This window comes from Saccopteryx leptura, chromosome 3 (assembly GCF_036850995.1).
Source record: "Saccopteryx leptura isolate mSacLep1 chromosome 3, mSacLep1_pri_phased_curated, whole genome shotgun sequence".
Lineage (NCBI taxonomy): Eukaryota > Metazoa > Chordata > Mammalia > Chiroptera > Emballonuridae > Saccopteryx > Saccopteryx leptura.
The window spans coordinates 286153122-286175806 of NC_089505.1; the positions used below are offsets into that span (position 1 = coordinate 286153122).

A 22685-nucleotide genomic window follows, 5' to 3' on the forward strand; every position below is an offset into this window, starting at 1 on the left:
AATTAATTAAAATTAAATAAAATGAAGAATTCAGTTACTTAGTTGCATCAGACACATTTCCAGTACTCAGTAGCCACATGTAGCTAGTGGCTGCTAGACTAGACACAGTTACAATGGGGGATAACATCTATTTCACCGAGTTATTATAAGATATAAGAGTTTTGTAAATCATATAATGCTGTCCAAATAGATTACTTCTCCCAATTTACCTAATCAGAGGTGGCTCAGGGACCCAGTTAGGCCAGTGTAATTTCCATAAAATACATTTGAAGTTTGAACAATACTCAATGAGCCCTTCAATTTTATTTTTAAACTGTGATCCACAGTGAGAAATAGATCTTACATAAAAACATGGTATATGTAAATTTCTATGTGTGTACATGTACATATGAGTTAGCAGCCATTATTTCCCAAAGGAACATTACAATATGGATATTTTAAATTTCATTTTATTTTTTTTGTCCTCCCAATCCCCTCCTCCTTCCCCTTCTCTTCCTTTTTGTTTAATGTTGGTCATGACCCACTAAACTGATTTCATGGTCCACTAATGGGTTACAAACTGCAATTTGAAAAACACTGATCTTAAGAGTCTTAAACTTACAAGCATTTTAAAAGTCGATCTGTTTTGTGTTGCAAATAATGCCCCTTCAATAGATACCCATCAATTCAAAAGGGAAAAATATTCTCCTCAGTATAAATAAGAAGAACGATTATAGATAAGATACAAGGAAGCAAGCAAATTACCCACTTTTTTGGTTAAGTATCCTTTCTTTATCCTTTCAGCAAATGTTTATGAAGGAAGCGCTGTCCCTGTCATTGTGTTGGGCACCAGACAGCTGGCCCAACGCAGACAAGATCCCTGCTCACAGAGCATCAGCTGCAAAACAACTAAAGTCCTCGCTACAGTGGCTGAGTCAAGTAGAAATTTTGAGTGTTTTTGTTTTATTTTTCACATAAGATGAAGACCAGAGGCACGCAGTGGTGCAGATGTCCAACAACACCATTAGTGACTCAACTCCAATTACCTTTCTATTCCATTTGCTCACACTTGTCACTTCATGGTCACAAGGCAGCTGCCACATCTCCAGGCACTGTGTTCATGCTCTAGGCAAGAGAAGAAAGAAGCAGCGAGGGGAAGTTTCCCTGAATTCTTCAGCATATGGGGTTACCAGATAAGATATAGAATGTCCAGTTAAATGTGAGTTTCAGAAAAATAATGTTTTTAGTATTATTCATACTGAAAAATTATTCATTATTTATCTGGAATTCACATTTAACTCAGTGTCCTGTATTTTTATTGCTAACTCTGGCAACCCTAAGAGCACAATTCTGCTTACATTTCACTGGCCAGACCTGTGTTATATGGCCAATCAAATCAATTTTTAATATCCAGTCTCAATAAGAGAGAAAGGCAAGAGAGAAGGAAGTTGATCAGGAAGTTGGGTGAGCCAACCCATGGAGTCTGCTACTGGTCAGTTCCCCTCTGATCTTCCTTGTAGACCAGAGTAAGGAATTGAGATTTTAATCTATGACCAGTGGGAAGCCATCAAAGAGTTTAAAACAATATAATGATTAAATTATATTTAAGAAGATGGGTCTAGCTACTGTGTGCAGAATACAGGGGGTCCTCAGGTTACGACAGTTTCGTTCCTACTACAGTGATGTAACATGGATTTTGATGTAAGTTGAAACACACCCTAGCCTAACACAAACGGAACACTTGTGCTTTTAACGGTTCGGAATGGCATAGGTAAGCCAACTGGGGGACGCTGACTCCCTCCATTTTCCTGTTACTGCATATTCTTCCACCACGCACAAACCAGTTCTACACGTAGTCCATAAGTTCAACTCTAACTGCATAAGCCGAAACACTCACATTTCAATTTTTAAAAGTTTTTATGGGAGTGAGCATCATAAACTCAAGATGTTGTATGTCAAGACTGTCATAACCCAAGAACCCCCTGTATATGGGAGAGGGTAAGTAAGAAGTAGGAAGACCAGTTAAAGGAAGCCCAAATCGTCCTAGAACCTTTGAGAACTCAGCCTCGCCATCTTGCCACGCCTGGCCGGCACATACCTCACCTTCCTATAAGTGATTTTCTTGTTCTAAAAAAGAGTTGAGAGGAATGGTGTACTTACTGGTGCTCCATGCTTTCCCAGAGCGGCATGCTGGTGGACAGTGGTGTTCCCTGGCTCTTCAGCTGCATGGCTCACTTGTCAGTGTTTGCACATGTTTTGTTATCTTTCTTAAACGGGGGGGGGGGGGGGGGGGGGGTGTCTGAAAGCCATGGTACATGGAATGTCAGAACTTACTGTTACAAAGCTGAAATCTGTGAGGCTCCCACAAGGAATACGGTTTTAGCTCTGGTTTCCTTCTATTTGTGCCTTTTATTTAAAAATTGTTTTTTAATTTAAAAAAGTCAATAAAATTCAAAAAGATAATGAAGTCTGCTACCTCTTAGCAAAATTTAAAAAGTAACATGGAAGATTTTTAAATCCTGATGTCTGAGACTTAGAGCAAAAATTGAGCAGTCTGATTCCAGAGCTAAGAATCCATATGGGAAGGGGAAAGCTCCACGCGTGCTTCTTCCTCTCCCGTGGATTCTGTTCCGCCAACGGCAGGCTGGTCCCTCCTTCCTTTCCTTCCCCCGCCACAGACTCTGTCATCTCCCCCCTCCCGTTTTTCATTGAATTAAATCAATTGTGTAGTTTTCATTCTGCTTCTCCTTTCTCCCTCTAGTCAGATCAAGTGCCTTTCTATTTTCCTTGAGGATTACTAAAAGGAGCTCTTAAGGAAAGAAGGGTTTCCCAGCATTTTAGCTTCTGTTTTCTTCTATTTATTTGCTTTGCCTATTATTTTTATTATTGTTGCTGTTATTGCTGACACCCCAGGACACACATGCAGTATTTAGAGATTATTGGCTTTTTCCCTTTATCCTAAATGAGATCTGTTGGCTGAAAACACACACACACACACACGCACACACACACACACACACACACACACACCATACATATACAGTTGACCTGTGAACGAGTGAGGGTTAGGGATGCTAACCTCTCACGAAGTCAAAAATCCATGTATAACTACAGTGAGCCCTGTACATATGTGGACTCCCAACCACAGAGTTGACTCTTGAACAAGGAGGATTTGAACTGCACAGGTCTATTGAACTGCAGTCAATTGAAAAAACTCCCCATATAAACGGACCTGTACTATTCAATCCCATGTTGCTCAAGGGTCAACTGTAAATATATGTAGGTGCATATATGTAATAGATATAGCTATAACACATGAAACACACAAATATACATGTATTTACCATGTACACACATAAACATATTTTACCATTTCTAGGAAAATTTTTCTCAGGTAACTTGAATCTGAGAGGTGATTTACAGAATACCAGCAAACATGTGAATGTACTACTACTTTCGGCTGCGACTGAACTCATTATGTTAGGATTAATAATACTGTCAGGAAAAATCAACCCCCTCTGTTTCTCTTTCCTCCCTTAATGAACACACTTGGTTTTTCTAATCATTTGATTTCAAACACTGATACCATTTCTCTTTGACGTGTTTCCCAAAGAGGGTGTAGAAAAGCGATAAACCAAGGTCTTGGTGGTAGAGGGCAGCAGGACTCATTCCATATATTTGACATCGCGGCAGAGGGAGACAGTAAACTGCACAGATAAGACCCGAGGGACCCAGTCCTAATGTAGCTCGGCTACCCAGGCGTATTTCTTCACCTCATTGGCCCGAATGTCCTCACCTGCAGGGTAAAAAGGTTTCAGTAAATGATTCCCAGGACCTCTAGGTCTTTGAAGTTCTGGGGTCCTTTCTGAGTTACTCCACTATTAGGCAAAGCATGCCAATAAGGATCAAAATTCTACTCTCAGATCTAACGCCTGAATTGAGGCTACGTAGGTAGTAGAATTAGAATTTGTAAAATAAACAATAAAGGAACACTTTCAGTGGCCCCAGTTTGCTCTGGCCACTTCATAAGACCACATGAACAGAGGAGACACTTAATACTGCCTAGCCATTGAGGGCCACACTAAGATCCTGAGAGTGATCTCCAAAGGAGGACTACTCTGTCTGGGTCCTACCTGCCCAGACCTTAGTGTGATCTCTGGGGACAGACAGATGGGTAGCCAGGGGACCTACAGGGACTGTTCATCAGAGTTGTGAGACTGCAGAGAAAGGAAGGCGATGCTGAGGCAACTGCGGATCAAAAGCATGGGACATATGGCTGGAAACGTCATCGAGTTCTATCACAGGCAGGCAGAGACTGGGCTTTCCCCTGAATAGGGAATGGAAACCTTGCTTCTAAGCCCAGATCCACCACTAATGTGCAGTATGACCTTAAGCAAGTCCTTCACTTCTGTGCTGCTTGGTTTGCTCCCCCATACAGCAAGTGGTTAGGCTGTGTAACCACTGCGTTTGTTTCTAGCTCTGACATTTTCAAAGTCAGATATGGAATGGAGCATTTTTAAGCCACCTCCGGTAAAGAGACCACTGCAGTAACTCAGAGGGGCCTTTCCAAAAGCATTATTCTGCCATGGGGAGCTTTGCCATTGATGAGAGGACAGTTTGAAAGTCAAACAGAGAAGACTTAAGGTCTAAGAGATGATGTAAATGTAGATATACATGTAGATATATTACTCCCCCCCCCCCCCCCGAATACCCTTTTTTATTCATGATATTTTTTTCCTGTCTTTCTGCAAATATTCCCTGGAGCAGAAATAGATTAGAGAAGGGTTTCCAAACCATATTACATGGTACATTATACATAATGGCAAAAGAGTTCTGTGCCCAAAGGAGTTTGGGAAATCTTCATTTTATATTCCACTCTTGAAGAGTCACAACTCTTACTGGTATATTAAGGTTCTAAGAAGTCCTGCAGTAAAAGAGCCGATTTCCTTTTGTTAAACCCAGTAATCTTCCAACTTGCTTGATCCCAGAGCTTTCTCGTGATACCCATTCACGTCTTGTGGGCTGGTGCTCTGTGGCGCATGCTCTGGGGGTGGCTCAGCACTGTTTCCCATGCCTCACACTGCGTTCCTTTTGTCCGCATCCAGCCCATTAAACTTCTGCTGTTCCTTAGTTTCCACCTGACATGAATGGCATGACGATCACTTGAATAAGTAATAGCTTATAGTAACGATCTAATAGTTTAATTGCAATATGAACAATTAGCCAATAGTACCAGAATCATGTGTGATTTATTAAGATGGAAATAGTCCATTCATACATTTGTTTATTCATATTCTCACTCAAAAAATGATTAAGAGGCTTCTGGTTCTGAATGGGGGATTGAGCACACATTTGTCTCCTCTCCTGCAGGCCCGCTCAAGCGATAATAAAGGATTTAGGGGAGGAGTAAATTCTGAATGGCAGACAGAACAGGAGGGGAGCCGTGAGTGATTTCTAGGGCACAAAGAGGAGATGGAAGTGATGGATGGAGCAAATATAGTGGCTAGAGCTGCGAGGATCCAAAAGGGGGTTCGAGCAGAGGGGGAGCCCGTCTGCCGGGAGGCACTAGAAGGAGCCCTGAGAAGGCACCTCCGGAAGAAAGTCTGAGACTGAGGAGAAAGAATGAACCGCTGGTGTGGTTAACCCCTGTGGGCTCCAGCACCTTTTCAAGCCTGGTTTTTCAGACTAAAAGATAGCAGGATGCTTAACCACAGAGGAAAGAAAAAGGCAGATGTTCTGTAAAAATCCAAGTGGACTGAAAGAACTACGGCTGCTCGGAGGAGCCGAGTGTGCCCAGAGTGACGCACCCACCGTGCTGGTGTTGGAGAGCGGATGCCTGTAAAGTCACCTGTGCCTGATAGTCACTGTCAGGCCAGTTCTGACATAGGGACTGTGGGTGATGTACATGCAGAGACAGATGTTCCATCTGCATTCCCAGTCTCTGCTGTGTAAATATAAGGGGCTGATCCAGAATATCGAACATGTGGTTAAAAACTAATTCAACTAAGAAAACGTTAATCTTACTGGCTTTATTCAATGATTTATGAATTAGGCGGCATCTCATCTAGCAAATAGAAAGGACCTCCAATCACTGTACGAAATGAAAGACTGTGATATTCAGAAGGGGGTGGGACAAGGAAGTTGTACTAGGCAAAAAGCAGACTGGTTGTGAAAGGTCACTTTCCTTTAGGAGCCAGCAGGGTCATTCAGACAGATGACCTTATCAGTGCTGACCAGACAATTCCAGAATGACTAAGATTCCATTCCCAGAGAAGCTAAAGCTGTTACTAACTTAGGAATTAAGTCTCAGTTTGGTGATATGGAGCTTGGCACAAGTGACCCCATTTGGGGCCTGTTGTCTCTTTTTTAACAACATGAGTAGCCCATCAGCATGAAAAAGAAATATCAACATAAAAGAATGACCCCAGAGAAAACAAAGATAAATTAGGTGGCAGAGGTTAAGGTGAATGATAAAGCTCCTCAGAAAGACTCAAGACTGAGAAGGGGGGGGGGGGATGAAAATATCAGAGAAATAATAAAATAAACTTAATCAAAGATGGAAGATGTATGTGTTTTCTGATCAAAAGAGCCCACCAAGGCCCTGGCCGATTGGCTCAGTGGTAGAGTGTCAGCCTGGCGTGCAGGAGTCCTGGGTTCGGTTCCCGGCCAGGGCACACAGGAGAAGCACCCATCTGCTTCTCCACCCCTCCCCCTCTCCTTCCTCTCTGTCTGTCTCTTCCCCTCCCACAGCCGAGGCTCCACTGGAGCAAAGATGGCCCAGGTGCTGAGGATGGCTCTGTGGCCTCTGCCTCAGGCGCTAGGATGGCTCTGGATGCAACAGAGCAACGCCCCAGAGGGGCAGAGCATCACCCCCTGGTGGGCAAAGCATCGCCCCCTGGTGGGCGTGTCGGGTGGATCCCGGTCAGGCGCATGCGGGAGTCTGTCTGACTGCCTCCTGTTTCCAGCTTCGGAAAAATGCAAAAAAAAAAAAAAAAAAAAAAAAAGCGCCCACCAAATGGCACAGGAATTTCTATAGAGAGGCATACCTAGACACATGATAGTGAAATGTCAGCACCTCGGTATTACAGATCCTGAAAGATTCCAAAGAGAAGAAAACACATCGACTACAAAGAAAGTAGCAGTCAATCCAGCCTCAGACCTCTCAGTCACTGATGCTCTAGCCAGCACTGAAGCCAGGCTTTCAAACTTCTGCGGCATATTTTCTAGTCTAGAAACTATGGCCAGCAAAGCTATCAACCAAGTGTGAAGACAACATAGAGATATTTCAAAGATTCAAATATTCACAAAGGAGTTTCACCCTGAGGAAGTTTCCTGGGGATGGTGGGACTAATGGAAGTGTCCCAGTGAGAAAAAATTCCGGAATAACAGCTGTCCTGGAAGCCCAGAAAGCAGCAGGTACAAATGAAAATGGGGAGTGAGTATCTTCAAGAAGGGAGAGATTTTCAAGGAGTACATAGAAGCGTTCATGATATGGTGAAAAAGGCAAATAGAAAATAAAGAAAAAGGAAGAAAGAAAGAAGATAGAAAATAAAGAAAAAAAACAATTAGAAATTTTCTGGAAAAACAAACTGTACAAGGAAGTTCTGATTCAAATATAAGGCAAGTTAAAATGTGCCGCAGTTTTGACAAGTGGCTATGTAAGACAGAGAGTGGGGGTGGGAGGGTTTTCATTAGACTTTGATCTTGATGCTGGAAACACTCTCCATGGAGTGGGATGTATTATTGGACCTATAGAGAAGATTATAAATATAACCCTTATTCACTGTCATGCAAAAATATAGTCATCAGTGTACAAGATCTGCATATTGATTTTCAATACTTAGAATCAACCTGTACACAAACACAAAGCTGAGCCATACCTCCACGACCTTGACAATGGAAAGGAAAAGCACAGCTGGCTTGGGAGGTAGACGGGGAAGAGGAAAAGTGCACGAAGGACAGGAAGACGAATCGCTTCATTTTCTAGTGTGGAGAGTCAGTGATACTGTCCAAAGCTAATGGAACAAGTAATAAATTTGCCATGTGACATTAAAAAGGTAAGTAATTAAAAAGTACAAAGGAATTTAAAAATCAAGTATTAGAAGGATTTTTCTTATTGTACCATCAATGAAAGGAACCTAAAGTTATTGCACCACCAACAAATAACACTATGATCATAATATATAGAGTCACAAAAGCCAAAGAAATTAGAAATCTTTGGAAATGTTGGCGAGACTTGGTGAGAAGAGCATGATTTGGGAACATTTTTAAAAATTATTATTATAAGCTATTCTGAACAATTTTATTCCTTGCCGTGTGTATATATTACTTTGATTTTTAGAAGTTGTTGAATACTTGCCATGTGGCAAGCATTGTATTGCTCCAGACATTCAGAAGTGCTGGCCTTAGAGCAGGAACACCCACAGAAACAAATGAAGCTAGTATAGGACCTCTTCCCAGGGATGTATCTGTGCAAGACATTGGAAGCGAGCAAGTAGGGAAGAGAATCACAGTTCACAGAGAATTTGGCCAATTGAAACTTTTGGTAAAGAATCCCCAGAGAGGTGAATTAGGAGAGGAAGTCTTTAGGACTTGGGGGCTTGGAGAATTGACCGAGTTCCTTTAGATTAATAACAGTCTAGGCAGGCAGATAGAATTACTGACAGTTTGGAGCTGTAGGGTCCTTAGAGACACTCCATCCAGTCCTTTCATTTTACAAACAAAGGAAGCTTGGTAGTGGTAGAGCTAGGGCTCAAATTCTGTCCTGATTCCAAGTTTAGTGATGGATAAAAGGAGCTCCAGATTAAGGCATTCCTTGAAGAAGGAGATCACCATTTATCAATGCCTACTGAGCACCAGGAATTTTATGCATATTATTTAATTTAATCTCCATAACAGCCATCTGAGGTAGGCTATACCTATATTGAATTTGAGCAAACTTTAAAGAGTTTAAGTAATCTGCCTAACGCTTAGAACTAGAGAGAGACAGACCCTGGATATACTAATAGAGTCTCTGACTTCAAGGTTCATGGCCCTTGGCTTCTGACTTATAATTTGAGCCCAGTTGGCTGATATGAGAGCAACACATCCCTGTATTGGTGACCCAAGGTAAAAATAATAACCATTTCATATTTGATCGTCAAACACAAGAACACCATCCAATTACGAGGGAAGCCCAATCCAGGCCTAGCACTGTATAAACAAAGCTTTTGATCTGCTTCCCTGTTCCCCTGTGGCCCACAGTGGGGGAAGGTCTGTGAGCTGCCAGGCCATCCTTCTTAATTAGAAGGGACCCCAGGAGACTTCAGGTAACCCCGAGCTATTCTGAGCAAAATAAACAGGAAACAGAAAAGAAGGAGAGGAGAGATAAATTCTCACTGACTTTAAAAGATTTATACTGACATTATTCCAAGGAGCTTATGAAATGTATATATATATATATATATATATATATATATATATATATATATATATATATATATTTTTTTTTTTTTTGGTAGAGGAAAGCTGTTGACGAAGAGATAGCTCCCCACTATAAAGTTCAGTCTCTTATTGATAGTCCAGTTGCACAAAATAAAATTCATATAAACATCATCTCACATATTAGAAGTGAAAAAATCATCCATCTTCCAGCCAGCTTTGAAAGAGTCCCATTATTAAGGTTCTGAATTACAAGGACAGAATTTACATGTTTGCATACCCAGGAGGGGGGCGGTGGGGCAGGAAGACCATAAGCCCTAGTGCCCTCCACTTCATTTTCTCCGCAGGAACTTGAGTTTCCAGGTGTGTGGGTGTGTGGGTGTGTGTCTGTCTGTCTATCTGCACGTGTCTGTGTGCACACGTGCACATCCATGTACTCTTTCTGAGAAGGGGGATACCTCCTTTCCTTCAGGAGCTCCAAAACTGGTTTCAATTCAACTTTCCACCAAGTTGAATACATCAGAGTACGATCTCAGACCAGGGCACCTTTTGTGGTTTTATCCTAACTCCAGATCATGCCCCCAAAGTGTCTGAAGCAAGACTCTGCCCCAGAGGGGTGTCCAGAACACTCACCTGCTCTGGACAGATCCATTAGTACAATATTGAAAACCCCAGTGAGTCCCAGAGTCTCCCCAACACAGCACTTTTGCTTACAACAGTAACATACCAAACACATCATGTTTTACATTTAGTCACAATCTAGCCTGCTGTGGACTGGTGGAGTAGGATGAGCCTCAGTCGGTGCTGAGCCCCCCTTTCTCCCACTGTACCAGATTAATCTTCCTGAAGCATCACTCTGATGAAGTCACTGTCCACAAAATGAAGATGAACATCTTCATCCAGGAATTAAATATTCTCTGTGGTCCGGCCCCCTGACCCCACCCCAGCCTGTCCCATTTCTCAGCCTTCTCTTCATGTACCTTACTCTGTAGCCAAACACCACCACACACTTTCTGCATGTGTGCCCCTCTATTCCTGCACAGCGGGTTCTTCTAATACCTTTTTTTTTTTTTTTTTTTGCCCTTGAAGACCTAGCTCACAGGTCATATTCTTTATGAACCTTCACAATTGAACTTAATGTCTCTTTCATGGAGCCTCACAATGTGCTTTCCCTGTACGTGTCTTCTGACTTCAGAACCGTTACTTTTGATGGTAGTTACTGCAGACATCTCATCACCTCTCCTAGACCTGAATGAAGGTCATGTCTGTGTCCCCAGGGCAGAACCAGGACTTGAATGTTTGCTCAGAGTAAGCATCCACTAAATGAAATTTGAGGGCAGAAAAGAGTGAGTAAGGAAGTCAGAAAAAAAGTGGGTTCAGTTCAGTACAATCTGCCCGTCCATTTCCCTTCCCACCCTCTCAGTTCCTGAGCTGTACAGCTTGGCCACAGGGCACCCTGATCCATAGTTTAGGATTAAGGGTACTGTGGGGGTAATGGGAAAGGTACAGGAGAAAGAGCACTGGGTAGGAGTCAGAGATCTGGAGTTTGGTCTGGAGTTTTTCCATCCTGATGTCCAGTCTGCTTCTGTAGACAATCAAGGGGATTATATTACATGATCATTAAGTCCTTTTTAATGCCGAGTCTTTGATTCTAATCCTTTTATTTTACCTCTGTACCCATGACAAAAATGTTTCCCCATTGTATATAAAACAGGGCCATAATACAGATTATTTTACTCAGGGTTATATAACACTTTTCAAAAGCCCATATGCCATGTTAAAACTTCCTCACAATTACAGAGGGTTCAGTTTTCAGGACTGACCTATGTCCCCCGTCCAGCTCAGAAACAGTCTTCTGCTGACCTCATCCTGGTTTTACCCAGAAGTCACATTTCCCTACTTCCAGAATATTGTAAATCTCCAATCCTGACACAATACCTTCTCTTTGAAAACTGCTTTGCTTCTCATAGGAACCCCACCCCCCTTTTTAAATCTACATGATTCTCTGTTGCAAGAGGAGCGGCATCTAATGGTCCAAAACTTCAATGCAGAAGTGTGGCAAGTAAAATTAATGCATCAGAAGGAATACCTGGAACAATAAAATGGTTATATGCTTTTATGCTGACAGTAATCCCCATGGATATAAGTGTCTTACAGGTCACTTGGCCAGTGCTCCTGGAATCAGGGTTGGCTTTCCCCAGAGGGAGACTCTCACAGGCATGGCACCGGGGGGATTTGTAGGGCTTTCTTTGTGGAGACCAGTTGCAAATTCACATGGCTCATAGACTCAAGAGCAGAAATGAATCTTAAGAGATTACTATGTTCACCCAACCCTTCTTACCTTGTTTTATAAATGGAAAATTGAAAACTGAGAAAGTCAGCTCTTTGCCCAAGATCACCCAGCTAGTAAGCAAAAGCATAGAAGCCACGATCTTAACTGCTACATAATAAGTGACCCAAATACTTCTTTTCCAAGCCACCCACCTCTCAAGGAAAACCTTGAACCTCTCATAACTGTTTGAGAGCCTAGAGCCAACCCCTCCATTACTCTGAATGGTCCAGCAATGATAAATTGAGTCTCAAGTTTGCTTGACCATGATGTGGAGCACTCAGGTCAAAGCTCTGATTTAAATTGTGACCTCCGGGGTGGCTTGAGATGCCTGGAGTGTCCTGGTCTGTGGGATGTGAAGGTCCCCTACATTGATGTCTTTATGGCACTGATGTCCTGGCTCCATTATTGTTATGCTTATGGAGGGAGTGACCCTGTTAGGCTGTTCCCCTCCACCAGGATGTAAATCGATAAGAACGTCTTAGTATAAGACATTGGGTTGGGTTTCCGATTCTGGTCATCACTCTCTGGAGATTAGGTAATGAACGCTCTCCTTTTCCTGTTTCCTATGGCTCTTTGTTAATTGTGCCTATTGGCTGGCAGGCATCTGTGAGCTGTCATCTCTAGTTTAACTTAGAAGAGAGTTGAAATCAAATAATTGGTTATTTAACAGGGTGCTTGCTTCTTACCCAAAATGGGGTGACATGCTCTCCATACTTACCTCACATAATCCTCACGAACACCCTTCGAAATATATATATTCCCATTCTGTAGGTGAAGAACCTGAGACTCGAGGACATAGAGCTAATCAGTAGGGACACTAAGGGAGAACCTTAGTCTGCCTGACTGTCAGGCCCAAGTCCTCAGTCACTGTTCTCTTGCTTCGGGTTGTAGTTGTTACAAAGACAATTTAAGAGCGGGGAAGGGGCTGGTGTGTGCAAAGAACAATAAACACTCCCAGCATGCGGGAGAGCGATGAACACTCCCAGCACGTGGACTTTGATGCCGTTGGTCTCTGTGGTCTCTAAATGCTGCCTCAGAGCCGCTCCGGATCAACCTGCCTGGGCACACCCACAGTCACTTTCCCCGTCTCTCGGCAGGCTCCTTCCTCCTCCTCAACACCTCAGCGAACTCCAAGCACACCATCTTGAGCCCGTGGATGAGGAGCAGCAGCGAGCACTGCAGGCTGGCCGTCTCCGTGCACAGGCACCTGCAGCCTTCCGGGAGGTACGTTGCCCAGCTGCTGCCCCACAACGAGGCCGGAAGAGAGATCCTCCTGGTTCCCACCCCGGGGAAGCACGGGTAAGTCCTTTCCCATTCCAAAATCCATTGCGTCCAAGGTGATTTGGCTTTTGGCTGCAAATTTCCAGTCTGTGTCATGTACTTAAAACTCACAATTGCCCTTTAATAGGTAGGGACCAGATTGAGCCATAACTGCTAATATTCCCTGTATAGTGTCTCAGACACTGGTCTGTGGGGCCCTCTGGCTACCCAGGCTGGAGGCCCTTCCAGAGGCCAGAGGACCAGCTGGCAGAGCGGATATTAAAGCTATTCATTTCCCAAAATCGAGATGGAGCCAAGGAGAGTGCTAAAAGGCTGAAATAAAAATAATTTAATATGCTGGAAAGTGGGTTTTTTTACCACAGAACTTTGGCTGGAAGGGAAAAAGCAAACTATTGTAGCCACCCAAGCAGATTCTACAGGAGTGTGGGGCCCCAGAGCAGAGATGTTCAGGGAGACCACAATGGTGTCGATTCAATAGAGATTGGAACAACATTGAAGTCACACCCAATACTCTGCCAGCGAACCCCTCTAGGCTTCCAGAAGATACTTCCAGAAGATCTATAACTAACCTGCTTAGTTAATGATCCATCATACCTCTAGAAATGATGACATTGGAAAGCCAACTTGAATCTGGACAATTCTGTGCCTGCCTTTTCTTCCTCATTCCATCAGTGTAAACACTTTAAGATCCCAGTTTTAATGTCCCCAGATCTGATTAATTTATAATCAGTAAGGGTGAGAGATCCCTCTTTATTTGCAGGAGAAAGACCTCTAATTTCTAGCTAAGCTAGACTTAGCTTCTCTCTAAGAAAATAGCTTTCAGAAGGGTTCCATCTGAACGATGATGTTACCTGTACTCCACCTCCATGGTGTGCTGGTTGGGGGAGGGGTGATTCTGCCTGCTGCTTTTTCAGTAAAGCTGTATGGCCTTCTTAGTAATTTCTTAAAGGTCTCCACCACACTCCCCAGCTACTGACCCATCTGTATTTAGTTGTGCTTCAAACAGCTACAAGCGGTTACAATCCCAGCAAGAATGAAATTTTGGCTTCAAGAAGGATGCTCTTCCCACACCTAAACTCATATCCATCTTCTTGCCTCTGAAATGCCTACAGGGGCTGGCAGGGAAGACCCCCGCCACCAAAGACCCCTTGCTCTGTTTATCAGAAGTCAGGAATGTTGGGTGTCTGGGCTTCCCATTGCATTGAGTGAGCTGTCTTCTGGGGCCAAGCCTCCCTCTAGCCTGGCCTCCCTTTCTGGTGAGAAGCCCAGGTGGTCAGCCCTCCCACCCATGGGCGGGGCTGCTGGTGGCCTCAGCTACAGTGCCACGCCATAGGTATTGCTCAACCTCATGAGCTGTTTATTCTGACTTCTCCATCCAACACTCCTGCCCTACTAAGCCCACCAGAGACCAGAGAGTGCTGCTTAGGGCTCTTGGGACGTCAGGCAATTGATCAGTTGTTGAGTTGCTGAGTCAGGGGTGGGGGGACTTACCGAGATCACAGGGGAAGGTGGACTCAGCTGGGAATGTGTATGAGTGTGAGAGGAAGATGCCAGGGGGGTTTCAGCACTTCTTGGGCAGCAGGGCCTGGCCTGCATGGCACGGTCAGAGAGACAGTAGCTCCTCAGCGTGACAGCTCTGGGGGCTTACTAAGAGCTTCCCCTCTTTATTCTCCTATGCTTATCCTGCCAAGTGAGTTCTCACTTAACAGATGAGAAAACTGAGATGGAGAGACAGAATGGGAAGTGAAATGGTCCAAGATTGACTCCAGGTCTCCCCTTTCCTCACTGGTGCTCTTTCCAGGAGAGCCAGGGCCTCTCAGCAGAAGCTCGGGGGGAAGGGCGGCGTCAGGAAGGAGGAACCGGAAGGTGAAGAAACCTTGCAAAAAGAGATGATCTAGCTTCTTTGGCTCCTTAAGACAGATGGGCCCAGGGGGTGTGTGATGGCAATCTTTCTTCCATGTGTGGTGAGAACAAGGAGACCAAGACTGTATGGGATGGGCAGGCTGTGAGTTCTCCTGAGGCTGCCTGCCCCCTGTCTCAGGGTCTATCCCACTGGACAATGCGTTTCCTTCCCATGGTGTCTCTTCCTTCACCAGGACTGCTCTGCCCTCTGGAAGGTGGGAGTTGAAGCAGGATAATGGGAGCATGAGTGCTAAGGCGAGGCCGCTAACCTGATGGCTTTGCCTGGGGCTGCCCCTACATTTATAGAAGCTTTGCCTGAGGCTGGGTTCTGGGCGTGACTGTGCAGAGGTGTTCTCCCCTAGCCACCTTGGAATTGTTGATGAGCAGTAGTGATTCTACATTTCATTTAAAGACGCCTGAGCCAGTCTCCTTGTGTCCAACAAGATCTGCCCCCCACCCCGGCATCTTGGCAAACTGCAGGACACAGGTACTCGTCCAGCAATTCAGAGAGCTCTGGGCATTTGTGTTTAGCTGGATCCGGGTTGCTCAGCCTTGGCATTATTGACATCTAGGGCCAGACAGTTCTTTTTGTGGACATTGTCCTGTACATGGTCTCCAGGTTCTTAGGCCTCTACCCACTAGATGCTAATAGGACATTCCCTGGTTGTGATAAAAAAAAATGTCTCCAGACATTGCCAGATGTCCTGGGGGAGAGGGGGAGCAAAATCATCCTCATTGAGAACCACTGAAATAAACAGCATTTTAGAGCTGAGAGAAACCATGGGATTTACCTGGTTCAACTTCGTCAGTTTACAACTGTGGGAACTGGAGCCCAGGAGAAAGAAGGGACTTGCTCCATGTAACATGGTGAGTGTCAGTGTCGATAGGCAAGTGTCCTTTGCCCTGCACTCACATGTATGTGCCAACCACTGGAATAAGTCCTGGGTTACAAAGATATGGAATGCCCAATCCCTACTCTTGAATAATAATAACTATTGCTAACACGTAATAAGCACTTCCTAGATGTGCTAGCCACACTGCTGTGCATTTGACATGCATTTTCTTATTTAATACTCAACAACACAATGAAGCAGGTACTGTTCTTAGTTTCCAGTTTATAGATGAGGAAATTCAGTGAGGTAAAAAAACTTGCCCGAGGTCACTGGCTAGATAGGTTAGAAGGGTCTAACCAGCCTGACTTCATACTATTTTTTACCCATTGCTGGAAAAGCTCAATTAGCACTGCAGAAAATATTACTATGCTATGACTGAAAGGCTTGACTCTAAGTCACGGTTCACTATTTACTCATCAGTTCAGTGAACAACATTTATTGGCTGTCTTCTGTTTATTAGGATTATAGAGGGGTGCGGGACACAAAAGGCCGGCTTTTGATGCTCCACCACAGGACGTCCTATGAAAGAGTTCTGTGACTTTAGGTAAACCCCATCTCCTCCCAAACCTCAGTTTCCACATCTGTAACGTGGGGATATGCTGGTCCTGATCACGTGGTGCTGTGGGGCCAATGCAATAAAGATGTTTGGGGTCTGCACACTCTGAGCTGGATGCGAACGTAAGAGGCCATTAGTACTTGATCAGCTCTGCTCTGCTCACAATTTGGGCACAGAAGATTGAGACTCATCTGCTCTCTGATTATGGGTCAGTGTCAGTCTCAAGAACCCTCTGATTTTGAGATCCTGGGCTGTTCGTGTCTCTGGAAGCTCGTCCCTTTTAATGTCAGAGATGTCTCCAACAGCACAGTCCTCCGTGTGGCAAGGGGGACACAGTGAAATCCTGGTGGTGATGACAGTGATGATTACAAATGAGGCTGGCTTCTCCTCAGAACAGAACATGGTGGTTTGGGGACTGCTGTTTGGAAAATGACATTCAGTGTTTATAGTAATAAGGGAAGAAGTTGTCATAGCATAGTCGGCTGGGGACATCCTGACGCAGAGAAGTGGGCTGAGGAACAAGCCAGAGAGGCCATCTAGCCCTCAGAAGCCTGGCGTCGTGAGCAGGTAACGTCAGGCGAGCAGCAGTCTGCTGGGAGACGCTAGCGGCAGGCAAGGCGGCCGGGGAATCCCAGCAGCTGCTCCCGTCCTTCTCCTGGAAAGCAGTAGCGCGTGTGAGGGCTAATGAATCACAGGGAGTGAGTGCACTTCTGCCAAAATGGCCTGGCTTTGGTCAGGGACTCCCAGGGGACAGATGACAATGACAAGTGCCCAGCCTGTTCATCTGCTCATCTAGCCAGCCAGAATGGCCACGGAAGCTAGGAAGCAGAGAAATGGGATGTCAAACAGCCCAGCCCCACTCGCCCCAGAATCCAGCAGGCATAGCACAGGACATCTTAACTAGAAATTAGAAGCTACAAAGTTCCCATGAATTAAGTGAATATGATAATACCTTTTTTATATAGTGAGTTATGAAATGGCATAAGGAAAATGGCTCACAATTTGCCCAATTGTAGTAGATACTTAATACATGCTAGATCCTTTCCAGTTCATGCATTTATTTAACAACCATGGATGGAGCGCCGCCCATGTAATAGGTGCTGGGAGTACAGTTGAAGACGACACAGGCACGACTTTCAGGGAGGATCCAGTAAGGAACAATACAGACAGAATAACAAGAGCACGTGCCTGTGCAGTGTTTGAAGTTGGGTCTCAGAGATGTGAATGGGCCGAGCAGAGATCCCTGGCCAGCAGAGCCAGCCCGGGCAGCTTGGGAGCCCGGCTCCCGCCTCTGCCCCCTGGGCTTCCCTGCCTTTCTGCAGAAAGGTGTTCTAGAAAGAGCAATCCAGTAGCAGTTGGCAGTGTGAAATCAATGCCTTCCGAGACTCACAGACACAAGGTCGAGGGCTGGTGTGTCCGTCGGGAGGAGCAACCCTCCAGAGCTCCTTCCGGGACACCCATGGCAAGTTTTCCTTCCTCCCCGAGCACGCGGCTTTCTCCTGCAGCCTCAGGTGTCTGGGGACTTTATTATGTGTGACCAGAACTGCACAGCGTGTAGAGGGAAGAATTGGGCCCTGAGGGGATAGAAGTTGCCAATCATTGGAATTAACAATACTTGAAAAGATGTTTTAAACCTGGAGGATTTGGTGATGCTCAGGCTTGAGCCAGGAAAAGCTGTCAGGGCATTTCATGGCCCAAACAAGGCTCATTCCGGAGGGGCAGAGAAACAGGCAAATCCTCAGCACAAAGCTTCACCTTTCCGCTCTCACGGTAGACTTGAGTTCCATTTCCCTGCTGACTTCCTGATTTGGGGGCAGGGGGTCCAAGCCGGGAGGCCTGATGTGATGAAGGTCAAAGCGCTCCCTCCAGGCTCAGCTAGGACTCCTGGCCCAGCCCTCCTGTGCTCTGTCTCCCGCCAAACAGCTGTATTGAGACATCCTGAAACTTACTGCTTTTAGATTAAAATCTGTGGACAACCACCCCAGATGAAGTAAAACCAGTGTCAGCGTTGGGACCCCACATGGCTGCCACGTGTAGGTAAACCAGTCACTGCTGATCAAAGATCCCAGGTGTAAACAGTAACAATCCTAATGGGAGACCTGCCAAAGTAATCTAAGCCAAAGTAATTTAACCAGTGGTGGGATTCAAATACTTTAACAACTGGTTCTCTGCCCTAATGACCGTTTTAAGAATAAAAAAACAATATACCAAAAGGTAGTTTATTATTTCATGCATTCGATATTTAAATAAGAATAATAAAAGAGGTACACAAACCTAGATTATGTTATAAGAAAGAATTTTAAAATATTAATGAAAAAATATTAAATATACCTGACAAAAAACAATACAACTGTTATTTAAGGTATTTCCATATTGCTTCTTGATTGGCGTCCTCACTTGCTATTTTTTTTCACCTGTGGACGGAATGAACATTACTACGGGCACTTCGAATACGCTGTTGCGCAGATGGACTTGAAAAAAGAGTAAGGAATATAAATTTGTGATTTCCAAATTGGGCGGTTGCCTAGGCGCCCACCTTAGAGAGAGTCCTGATTACAAGTGCCATTTTAACAACCAGTTCGCTGAACTCAACAAAAAATTAGGTGTCGGTTCTGTCAAACTGGTGCGAACTGGCTGATTGCCACCACCGAATTGAACCCAAAGTGTGTCAGGAGGTGTGGCTTCAGTCTCGGTTCCACCGCTAACTGGCAGCGTGCCTCTGGATCAGCCACAGCCCCCTTCCCAGCCTCGGCTCCTTACCCTGTAACACAGAGCTTCCAGCCGCTTGCTCCCTCTCCCTTCCTTTATCCTGCAGTCCCCACCTCAGGTGCCACTCAGGTCTGGGGCAGCAGGGCCAGGCTCCTGCTCTTTGCCCACCGTGCAAACTGAAGTTACCCACCGCTGACCCACAGAGACTTTCTGCCACTGATGTACAGAAGCCTGAATTTTCCTGTAAATAGGCCAGCTGGTCTCAGCAGGCCGAGTGAGGAGGAAGCTCAGGATAGGGCAACATAGAAAGATGCCACAAGGAATCTGCTTCTGAAAAAGTGTCTGACTGCCTTTGCCAAGCCACATTGGGTTGAACTGCAGGCGGCCCAGAGCGATGTGCATGTCCGGCCAGGGTGGGGAAACCAGCAGCCTCTGGCTTCGACATTGCCCAGCCGAAGCTCTCCTTGCATACTGCCTGCATGACAAGCAGATTGGAAATAAAAAAGGTGATCACTTATTGAAATTGATGCCCTCGAGTGGCAGTGTCGCAATGATTTAATTTCAGGCCCAGCGTTTTCTCACTTTCAAAGTCGTTCATAGTGTCGGCTTCTCCCGTTTTCCCCTTGGTCTGAGTAACATACCGATAAATATACAATAAGGGCTTTAATGTCTGGGTGATTTACACTAAAAAGAGAAAGTCACTCAAAGGCTTTAAAGATAATTTTTAAAAGCCTTAAAATGCACACTTAGGTTAGTCAGGGGCATATTTCCCAGGCACGGGAACAGTTGTGAAGCTAGGAGTTCTCTGAGCTTAGTGCAGTCATGAGGCCTGGGTCCTGAGCATGCTAGGGGGTAGCTCCCACACACAGTGTGAGCTTGGGCAAGTCTGTGAATCCCTATGAGTCTCAGTTTTCCTATCTGTAAAATGGTAATGCTTGGCCCACCCCACAGGTTTGTTGTGAAGATTAAATTAGATAACACACAGAGTGGGTGTTAGTTGTGCTTCCCCCCACCCAGGGCCACTTCCCTCCCGGTTGCCCCCCGAAGGGGTCTGGGCCGGCCTTCTCCAGGCTGCTCTGGGTGGTGGAAGAATGGGAGAAAGGAGAACCAAATTGACCAATCTTACACCCCATTCTTGGAGTAACCACCTGTGTTCTCTAAGTATGACACCAAAGTACCAGTCCCACTAACTACACCTGGATTTACCATATTTCTCACTCCTATAAGTAGTAACACTGAAACCACTACTAAAATGCCAGTCCTCCCTAGAGCACCTGGATTTTAAGCCATTAATAGGGTGGTTCACAAGCTTCGGAGGTACTAATCAGAACCATGCATTCTACAAAATTCATATGACTAAGTCTCATCCCAAGTGATCTGATCTTATCAGCCTTGGGAAGGGGCATGAGCGTATGCATTTTCAAAGGTGCCACAGGGATTCTGGTATGCATTGAAAATTAGGAACTACAGCTAACATCTCTGCTTTAATTGGTCAATAACAAAAGCTGGTGGCTTCATTATAGCCATTTGCTAGATAGCAAGGAGAAAGTCGAAAAGAAAGCTTGAAGAAGCAAGATGGACTTGATTGCAGTATGGAGAGTCACACAGGTAGGCAGGCTATGACAAATTTTTCCAACTCTTGCCTGGTCCTGCCTGTGCAGCCCCCAGGCTGGGTGGCTGGGATATATCTAAGGCCATGTGGGACTGGTCTCTACTTGTAGGTCTACTCAGGACCTACCTGTTATTTTCTTTCTGAAAACACTGTGGCTTTTAAGGCCAATGGGGTCTGAGAGGAATACAGATAGACTAGAGAGACCAAGATCTTTTAGTGCAGAGGGAGCCTCATCTTCCCATGCATCCATCCATCCATCCATCCATCCACCCACCCATCCATCCATCCATCCACCCATCCATCCATCCACCCACCCATCCATCCATCCACCCACCCATCCATCCATCCATCCATCCACCCACCCACCCATCCATCCATCCATCCATCCACCACCCACCCACCATTCATCCATCCATCCATCCACCACCCACCCACCATTCATCCATCCATCCATCCACCATCCACCATCGACCTTTGTTTTTCAAAATGTCACATGATGACTCTCATCTAGGCCCCTGGTTAACAGAAGGGCCATTGCACTCCTCCTTGTTCTCATAAGACAGCCACTATGCTAATATTTATGGTGAATATCTGTATAGTGCATGTTCAGGTAGCTAGGTGCATCAGTGTCTACCAACTCATTTCATCTTCACTGATATTCGTTGCATACATTATTGTCCTGATTTTACAAATGAGTAAACTGAATCTCAAAGAGTTTCCCTTCATTTCCTCTTATACTTGCTTATAGTCATGGGTAACACATAGGGGAACACACATTTTGGGAGTCTTTATTTTCTCATGTCGTTTCCTCAAATAGGCCTTACCATTGAACCCTGATATCATGCCTGGCCCTGAGAAAACTGAGACCTGTTGTCATCAGTCAGGAAAAGCTCTTTGTAAGAAGAATCATCTGATTCTGGTCATCTAATTCTAGACCATAGGCCTTGAAGGTAAAGACCTCGGCTTGTATGTCTTATTGCCCACAGTACCTAGCACATAGTAGGTGGTCTGTGTTAGGTGAATAAACACCAGATCTATTTATAGTAGTTCTACAATGCTCTTCTCGAAGCTAAGCTCTGGTCTAAAAATGAAGTCCCAGTCCAAGATCACAGAAGAGTCTCCCATCTATGACAAGTTGAAAATTATTTTCACCCGCCCTCTGCCCAAGCCCGGGGATAGATGTATAACCTCCCCAGGGCTCAGGAAGCAGCTGTCAGAGTGCACCTGAACTGTGAAGGTTGCCACTAAGTACAAAGGACAATTCCTTCCCTGGCAGGTACAACTTTTACTCACGGTTGCTTTCATTGACGGGCGTCAAGAAAAATAAATGAAAAGACCATTGGCTTCTGCCAGCTTTGACCTTCGAGATTTGACAGCCCAGGGATTGGAGTAGGGCTCTTTTGAGCTGGTTGCTTTCATTTTCCCACTCTGCCCTGGATATTTGATGGATTGTACACTAGGAAAATGAGAGAATTGTGAATACCTGTAACCCCTTGGCTTGTCAGAATGACATGTTGGCAAACCCCATAAAGATAAATATATGTTGTATACAAAGAGAGGTCAAAATGCATAGAGAAAACCACTTCTCATCTCAGCAGTATTTACTAAGCCTCACTTTGTCCCAGTATGGAGGGAGATATTGAATAGAGGTGGAGGAATTTAGGCAGGAGACCACTGGTATCAAGGAATTCACTCATTGATTTCAGCATGTGTTTTGTCAACAACTGTTTATGAGTCTTAGGCGCTGGTTGGACTCTGATGACTCATCTTGCTTTAGGAGTGCACAGTGAAGGTTGGCATTGGATGACAAGGGACAGTACGATGCTATGCGGGAAGGGCTGTAACGAGTGTGTGTGTGGGTGTCACAGGGGTGCACGGGAGAACGTGCCTGAGTGCACTGGTGGCTGGCAGGCACGCTGGTGCAGAGAAGACAGCTTGAGCTGGCTCTGGCAGGAAGAGGGGAGTGGTCAGCTGCACGATGAGGGAAGGATCCCACACTGG

The 22685-nt window shown here is 45.1% G+C and overlaps 1 protein-coding gene across 1 annotated transcript in view; it reads left to right on the top strand.

Moving 5' to 3' along the window:
* The window catches only part of ALK (ALK receptor tyrosine kinase), a 693423-nt gene that overhangs the window by 347922 nt on the left and 322816 nt on the right, over positions 1-22685 (top strand). The window contains exon 4 of the mRNA XM_066378600.1: positions 12829-13030. Coding sequence (XP_066234697.1) covers positions 12829-13030 — 202 coding nt within the window. The remainder of the gene's footprint in view (positions 1-12828; positions 13031-22685) is intronic.